Here is a 9,028-nt window from a genome sequence, read left to right on the forward strand (position 1 = left end):
ATCCCTTTATGACCACAAAACCGTTACTAGCGTGGTGTACCTAATAAAGTGGCCGGTGAGTGTATATACAGAGAACTTTACTTCTTTGTAGCCCACTGTCGAGAAAATTTTTAAATAAAAATGCCCTGAAGAATCAAGTGACTTCCACCACGTTTCTGCCCTGGCTGCAGCTCAGTCGGGTTCATGCGTGCGGCTGCGAGTTACCAAGCAACGGCTTGACAACAAAGACTCTCATTGGATGAGACGCAGGACGAAGGCCATCTAAAGCAATAGTGATCAAGATCCCGCCTCCCCGCGGTGACCAYTGGGTTTGTATATCTCTCTGTGTGTGTTAGCTGCCCAGTGGATGGATCAGCTGTTYGGATTAATTAATAAATAACTGCGTTAAYGMGCGTTAAAAAATTATAATTAAGCATTGGCTGTGTTAACGCGATAATAATGCATTAATGTGCCCAGACTGATTTTAAGAAATGTTTGCTTGCTAAGAGTTTATTTCAAATAATTTAATTTACAGTGTCATTTGGTTTTGGTCTTGTTTATTTATATAATGATCTTACCCACTTTTGGAGTCTTATCTTCTGGCATGTTATCGGTTGTTATTGGTTATCGGCTGTTAGAAGGAGAAAGTTATCGGTATCAGTTCTTAAAATAAGTTATCGTGCATCCCTAGTTTTGTCCTGGTCGTGGAACACTGGACCAGCTCTACACCCTCAGCAGGGTATTGGAGGGCGCATGGGAGTTYGCCCAACCAGTCTAGATGTGTTTTGTGGACTTGGAGAAGGCATTCGACCGTGTCCCTCGGGGAGTCCTGTGGGGCGTACMCTGGGWGTRTGGGGTACCAGGCCCTTTGATACGGGCTTCTCTACAATCTGTATCAGAGTTTGGTCTGTGTTGCCCGTAGTAAGTTGGACTCATTTCCAGTAAGAATTAGATTCCACCAAGGTTGCCCTTTGTCAATGATTCTGTTCATAACTTTTATGGACAAAATTTCTAGGCGCAGCCAAGGTGTTGAAGGRATCCTTTTTGTTGACCTCAGGATCGCATCTCTGCTTTGTGGTCCTATTGGTTTCATCAGATCATGATCTCCAGCTCTCACTGTAGTGGTTCACAGCCGAGTGTGAAGCGGCCTGGATGAGGATCAGTGCCATGAAATCCAAGACCATTGTCTTGAGCTGGAAAAGGGTAGGGTACCTTCTCTGGGTCAGGAAAGAGGTCCTGCCCCAAGTGGGGGCCTGTTCATAAATGAARGAAGAATAGAGTGGGAGATTGATAGGCGGATTGGTGCTGCGTCTGCAGTAATGCGGGTGTTGTATCAATCCATTGTGGTGAAGTCAAAAGGTGAAGCTCTCAATTTACTGGTCGATTTACGTTCCTACCCTCATCTATGGTCAGGAGCTTTGGGTAGTGACAAAGAAGGAGATCACAGATACAAGCAGCTGAAATATTTCCTCTGCAGGGTGTCTGGGCTCTCCCTTAGAGATAGGCTGAGAAGCTCAGCCATCCAGGAGGGACTCAGAGTAGAGCBGCTGCTCCTCCACGTCVAGAGGAGCCAGTTGAGGTGGTTCATCTGGTTAGGATGCCTCCTGGACDCCTCCCTGGTGAGGTGTTCTGGRCACGTCCCACTGGGAGGAGACCCAGAGGAAGACCCAGGACACRCTGGAGGGACTATGTTTCTCAGCTGGMCTGGGAACACCTTGGGATTCCCCCAGAAGAGCTGGTCCAAGTGGCTGGAGAGAGGGAGGTCTGGGTCTCTCTGCTTAGGCTGCTGCCCCCTCGTTCCGACCCCAGATATGTGGGAGAAAATGGACGGATGGTTGGATGGAAAAAACAAAAGGGCCTTCTGTTAATTCACAGAACTCAGGCCCTAATATTCATCCCAAAAACAATAGGGGCTTCACTGCTTACAGAGTTTGTGCCTTACTTTTCAAGTCAAAAAYAAGGTGTCACTGTGTGTGAAATCATTGTTTTCAAAATGGTGTGTTTAGACTGTTCACACTAGAATACAGTGGTACCATTTGAATTTTTTTCACTTTGGAAATTGGTTTCAAAAGGTCGATTTAAAAATTACTATTTATGTAGTCCTAAAATGCAGTTTCTTTGTGGACACTTACCAGAAACAATACAAATCGTTTTTGCATCCACAACCCACTATTTCTGTGTGGACTGGGCTTCAGTGTCCCTCTTCCGTTATTGGTGGTGGTTTAACTTTGCTTTTAATTAAATGGACTGTACTTAAATAGCACTTTTCTACCCAACCATGATGCTCAAAGCGCTTATTAGATCTCACTACAAAGCTAAAACAGGTGAATTAATCGAATGAGGATAATCAGTGCTTTAAAGCAGGGGTTCTCAAACCTTTTGGTACTGGAGGCTCCTTGCAAGGATGAAAAATTACCAGGGACCCCCACATAAACCCCAGGCTATTTTAAAAATCATTTATATTTATTTTTTAACCCCTAAATGTAATGGGAATTTTTTTTTGATCTAGTATGTTTGTTTGACTAGTGCGTTGTTGTCCTTAAGCTTATTTTGAAATAAAAACCAAATTAACAATTTATTGAAATTTCTGAGGACTCCCAACATACATCTTGCGGACCACTGTGATTTAAGAGCTTTAAATCACAGTGGTCTCTGGCTTTAYACAGTGGCTCTGCTTTAAACCAGAGTCATACATTGATGGGACACGCATCAGAGGCAGTGGGGGTTCAGTGTCTTGCCCAGGGACATTTTGACATGTGATGGAGCAACGGCCAACACTCACATTAGAGGACCGACTCCCATCACCACTCTGCCACAGCTGCCCTGATTAATTAGTTATTACGTTCTATACAAAAACACCACTGTCATAATTGAGTCATATTAGACGCACTACATCAGTTTTACATTAAAATAATAAAAAAMATTTCAAAAGTTATAATAATTCGGCACTCAGCAATCACTTGTTTTCACACAAACACTTGTACAACCCACCTTAGTGTAAACGCCCCATGACAGTTCTGTTTCTGTCACCATAACGACTATCCCAAACATTCCAAAGATGAGTGCGTAATCGCTGAGCCGCTTCCTTTTTTCAAACAGCGCCCTCCGGTGACCAAGCTTGTATCCAATGTCCCTGTTCTTCTTTTGGGGTGCCCTGTCCCCGCCTCTTCTGCCACCATCTCTGACCAAGCTCTCATTGGATGCTTTACTGGGGTCTTCACCAGCATTTCCCTTTGACACCACCACCTCCAGGCCAGAGCTGTGTAGTGTCTGCAAGGGCTGTGTCTCCGAGTCGAGCTCAGCGAGGTTGCGGCGTGACGAGGATGTCAGGCTGCCCACCAGTGGTCTCACCACTCCACCATTGTACTTGCAGGTGTTCATGGCTATCTGAGGGAGTCGGCTGCTGCTCTCGGAGAGGGAGGGCTTGGATTCAGCATGGCTCAGCTTCTTCTGCTCAGTATTGGCCTGTAAACATGAAGAACAAAGATAAATGAAACACTCCCAGAATGCAATGTGTTTAAAAACTGACAGTGAGCTAAAGACACCCACACAGGATCATGCTATGAATACGACCTTGAACATGACTTTAATTTAGAACTGAAGGAGATAGAAAAAAATATGATGGCAAAACGATTTATTAACTACTGAATGGAACTTCTAATCCTATCTCTAAGGGAGATTCACTACCAAAAGTTTGGGGCTGTAGGTGAGGGTAGGAATGTAGACCGACCGGTAACCAGAGAGCTTTGCCTCACAGCTTAACTCCATCTTCACCACAACAGACTGGTACAGAGTATGTMAATRCTGCAGAAGCAGCACCGATCTGTCGGTCAATCTCATGCTACATTTTTGTCTCATTTATGAACAAAACTCTAAGATATTTAAACTCCTCCACTCGGGGCAGAATCTCACCCCAACCCAGGGAGAGCAATCCACCTTTTGTTCTGACTGAGGACCATGGACTCAAATTCGGAAGTGCTGATTCTCATCCCAGCCAGTTCACATTTGGCTGCAATCTGCTCCAGTGAGGGTTGAAGATCACGGCCCAATGATGCCAACAAGGCCACTTCATCTGCAAATAACAGAGATGGAATCCTGAGGCCCCCGAACCAGACTACCTCTGCACCCTGGCTGCACAGGGAAATTCTGTCCATAACAGTTATGAACAGAATTAGTGACAATGGGCAGCCCTGGCGGAGTCCAACTCCTACCCTAAAGGGGCCAGACTTCAGACTTGCTGGAGTCAATGTGAACCAAACTCTAGCATAGCTTGCATGGGGACTGAATGGCCCACAACAATGGGCCCACAATCCCATACTTGTGGTACAAACCTACACTTAGACAGTGATCTGAGAAGCCCACGTCTGAGAGAAACTCCTTGTTGTAGTCTGGATAAGCGAGACATGGGGCGGATTTTAGTTTGTCTCTGAGGTCGTCCATTGCCTGTTGCTGTTTGTCAGTCCAGAAAAATGGGACATCCTTTTTCAACAGTTCAGTCAGTGGTTTTGCTAGATCTGCATAGTTTTCCACAAACTGGCGTGAGTAGTTGCACACACCAAGAAAACTTTTCTGCTCTTTGAGATTGGAGGGAGTCTTGAGGTTGTCTAGGCCTTGGGTGCAACTAAGTTGTGGTTGTACTCCCTTAGGACCTACCAGTAGGCCCAYATAGTCCACCTTAGTTTTGCACCATTGGCACTTTGACAGTGATATTTTTGCACCTGCGCTTGTCAGTTGATTTAGAACGTGATCTATCTCAGCCAAATGTGAGTCCAGAKCTAGTTGTCGTAACAGGATGTCATCGACATTAATCAGAGTTCCACATACATGAGCGTCTGTACATGCTTTGTTCAGAAAAATGTTGAACTCAGCTGGTGAGTTACAGTAGCCAAAGGGACACCTGGTAAAGGTGTATTGTCGGCCAGCAAAGGTGAAAGCCAGTTTGTGTTGATCCTCGACATGCACAGGGATGGTTCAAAAACCAGAGGCTATGTCGAGGGTTGAAAAGTATTTACCATTGGTGACCTTMGGCAGTTCCTGTTGGATCTGAGTCATTGACCACCTGGACAAAGGAACTTGTTTGTTCAGCTTTCGGTAGTTGATTGTGAGTCTCCACTTCCCATTTGGTTTTAAAACCAGCCATAAAGGCGCAGAGTAGGTACTGTTACATGGTCTGATTACACCTTTGTCTAAAAGATCATCAATGATTGCTTGGACAGGTTGATGTGATGCCAAGGGAGTTTTGTACTGTCTGACAAATGTGGGTGGAGCATTGTATGGGGTTGGGATGCGGACTGTGTGGACTGAGGTCAGTCCACAGTCCAGTGAGTCAGTTGAGAATGACATCTCATATTTTAAGAGAACTGCACACAATTTTTTTCTTTCTTCATCAGTTTTCAGGGTGTCGGCTTGGGCGACCACCTGTTCAATCTGTGAAYGAAATGGGGAGGAGTCTTGTTCTGTAGGGAACTCTAGGGGGTCCCCCTCTGTGTTGTCTGGCCTGTCCACAGGTAGGGCGTTGTAGGTTTGAGGCACCAAGCTTTCTATCTCGCCAAGAACGATCCCTCTGACTGCGTCAAAGTCGAAATCGGTGGCTGAGAAGAGAGCTATGGCCTGGGTTGGTTTTGTGAACAAGACTATCTCAGTGTGGTGTTCCGGGATCAAATTCTCAGGAATCTCTCCCAAGAATGGAACACTCAGTTCACAATCATGAAAACCAGTGCTGATTTACCATCCTAATGGCGTGTTTTTAGGGATCACTATCTCTGTGGTTGCGTTGCACACAGTGAGAGATGTGTTCCCGGAGTCAAGGCACACTAAGGTATTGGCTTCGAGAGAGAGTCCTAGTTTTAAAAACTTAGGAGATGGTTGAAAGAAAGCCTCTTTGTGGCTAACAGCCTGTCCAGCTAGGATGTAGATTTGTAGCACATCTGATGTTTGAGGAGGCACTGTGGTCCGGTGATTGTTAGCAACCTGGCAGACCTCAGGGATGGTCTGTCTGGCTTTCAGGCTAACTGCGTCTAGCACATGAAGTTCTTTTGGAGTAGTTTCCAGTGACCACTGCACATAGGGTAGCAAAGAGGGATGCAGCTTCAGTAGCTGCAGATGCAAAAACTCGGGCATGGAGGAATTTCAGGGTGACCATGGACAAGGACTTTCGATTGGCCTCGAGGAGGTTTTGGCAAACCGTTCGACTCAGAAAAAGAAAGCGTTCCCTGTCCCATGCTGTACTTAGCTTGGGTGGGGAACTGCTGACCAGGACTGAGGATGAATATCRAATGAATGATACTTTATTGATCCGAAGGGGAAATTACAGTTCAGAGCACCCRTTCAAGAATAGGTACCCCCAGGYCATGCGTTTTATTTAAGATTTAAGTTGGTTTAGAAGGTCTTTTTTATTTGAAAGGTCCTTATGGCTCATCAGCAGAAGCAAAAATAATACTTTTAAGAAAGCTTATGATAAAGTTGATCTAAAATCTAAGTTTGATTATGAAGTGAAATTAAATATCTGACGGTGATTACACAGTGTGTCTATAATTCCTYACTTCACCGTTGGTGTCACTAGCCTCCCATCTCCAAAACGAACACATGCATGGATCAGAGCTGGCTTGAGGGACTGCATATTTTCACGCCAAGTTTGAATTTTATAAATCAAAACCTTGGCGTGAAAAGTGGTGTACGCAAGTTCCTGGCCCCATTTTGTACGTACGCAAGCTTTATAAATGCGACCCCAGAGCATGTAGTATGTATCTCAACAACAGCCTGTAGGACTGCCCTACAGGCCTAGATTAGACATCAACACTCAGTCCCTTGGAGGGAGCTGATGGACTGTAGACATGCATGGGAACTGATAAATGGCCCAAATCTTAGGTTTAGGAGAGCTCTCATCATGAAACTCACGATGGGACTCCATGACAATAGTCTGTGTGATATCTGTGGCATTGAATTAGAGACTTCTTTGCACTACATAGTAGAGATCGACCGATACAGTTTTTTGAAGACCGATACAGATTATTTTGACATCAGTCTAACCAATACGCCGATACGTACAGCCGATTTCTTTTGGCTGATTCTTGAAGCCGATACTGATTTTTCTTCCTGCATTAGCATGATACAATAAGAATAATAACAAATGTTABGCAGGTCTCAATTTAAACAAAAAAGAAACATTTATTAACTGAGCCTTGTCTGGTGTAGGCTGAGTGAAGTGCTGCCACACAGGATTTCTTCTTTCAACCCTTTCTTAAAAAAATTAATAAATTAATAATTTATTTTATCTAGTGCTAAAAATTCTGTTTTTATTTGTATATTAATCAGATTTATATATTTTTTACGGATAAATAAAATGACTACGTTTTAATATCCCAGCACTTTTGATGTAAAAACAGCAACATGCCTAAAGAGGAACACAGAGAAAGGGAGAGAGACACACATACATCTTGCTATCTTTGTGAGGACTTCACACGCACACACAGTGCTCAAAGCAGCTCTGCCTCAATCTGTGCCCATTTTTTACACTGGGCAAAAAATGCATTGAAACCAGCTTTGAAATGTACACCGAAGAAAACCTACATCATAACTTTTATAATGTGGTCAGACCAAACGTGATCTGAGCAGAGTCTGCCTGGTTCACATGTGGACGGCAGCGCTTTACTCGCTATTATGAACGTAACAGCAAGAAAAGACTGAGAGCTTTTTTGGTTTAATCCACCAGGGAGAAGAATAGAGGTGTTCTTCTTTGCCTCCTGTGAACAGTTCAACATGGACAAACAACATGGACAGGCTAAATACAGTGCGGGGTGAAAGTAAAAACATGGCGGTCCCATTCTAAAAGTGAAACTTAACACACAGCTGTTCTCTCCCCCTCATAGTCTGAGACAGAAAAGCTAAATTAGACAGTTAAAACACATTAAAAGTTTATAACTCACCCTTATTGTTGTTAGCACTCTGTCTTACAACATTACCAGACGCTCTCTCCCAGGGASGGGGAGGCAACATGCACATGCGTGACCCAAGGAATGGATCGGCCGAATGGATAAATGTATCGGCCRATACCGACACAAGGAAAAAACGCAAATATTGGCCAAAAATATCGGCCGGCCGATGTATCGTCAACCCCTACTACACAGGCCACTGCCTGGCTCTGAGTAGTTAAAGGAGAAGAATTCKTGTTGACCCCTTTAAGGATCCTGAGAAGCTCAGAACACTGAATGTTTCTAACRTTGTGTCCTTCATCCGAGGAACTCAAAGATTTCATTAAAGCTCAGTGTCTTTTTGGGGAGAGCAATGGTTGGGTGCACTTACAAGATCCCCTGCTCAAATGGGTCCTTTATCCATCTCACCATAAACCATAAAATAAATCATATAGAATGACACTAACCACTCTGCCACAGCCGCCCACTTAATTCCAACTAGTTTATTAAATTTGAACTAAATCCAGCTTTCAGCATGTGCACAATGTTGTCACAGAAAAGGATATTTTTTACAAAGACAGTAGAGTTTTAGAAAGAAGGCAGTATGTTACCTATGTGCATTTCCTTCCTTTGGTAGTATGTCATCAAAACCAGAGCTTTCAAAAACAAATAAATAATAAATGTTATTAGATGTATAAATAAAACTATATATCCAACAGTGGCTCCGACAAAGTGCAGAAAATTGAATTGTTGCGCTGCACAAATTTGGATATAAATGATTAATGCTTGCTGTAGCCCATGTGTTTCCCATCACAGGCACATTTTTTACAGAGATGTGCAAAGAGAGAAAAAAGGAGAAATAAGAAAAAAGAATGGACTTTGATCTTTTTACACAAAACTTTCCATTATTTTGAGCTCTAAACAAAGAAAGGAAACAGTATAAGACTCTTTTTAGCCCTGAAAAACTGACCCTGTATAATCGTAATTTAAACTAATTATGAGCAAATTGTATGGTTAGGTTTTATAAAAATGAAAATATTTTAAATACACATTTTTTATCTTTTGTTTTCTCTCTAAAGCTATTTTAGCATTTAGCTTTTTATGCTATTTCAGCTATGTTTTTGCTACCTTTTTTATAC

The 9,028-nt window shown here is 43.3% G+C and overlaps 1 protein-coding gene across 3 annotated transcripts in view; it reads right to left on the reverse strand.

The window, feature by feature from the left end:
- kcnn1a (potassium intermediate/small conductance calcium-activated channel, subfamily N, member 1a) overlaps positions 1-9,028 on the reverse strand; it is a 45,746-nt gene that overhangs the window by 33,674 nt on the left and 3,044 nt on the right. For all 3 annotated transcript variants that reach the window (XM_014032749.1, XM_014032748.1, XM_014032747.1), the window contains exon 2: positions 2,971-3,444. In XM_014032749.1, the coding sequence (XP_013888203.1) occupies positions 2,971-3,444 (474 nt within the window). The remainder of the gene's footprint in view (positions 1-2,970; positions 3,445-9,028) is intronic.

Source organism: Austrofundulus limnaeus, unplaced genomic scaffold, assembly GCF_001266775.1.
Source record: "Austrofundulus limnaeus strain Quisiro unplaced genomic scaffold, Austrofundulus_limnaeus-1.0 Scaffold1528, whole genome shotgun sequence".
Taxonomy (NCBI): Eukaryota; Metazoa; Chordata; class Actinopteri; order Cyprinodontiformes; family Rivulidae; genus Austrofundulus; species Austrofundulus limnaeus.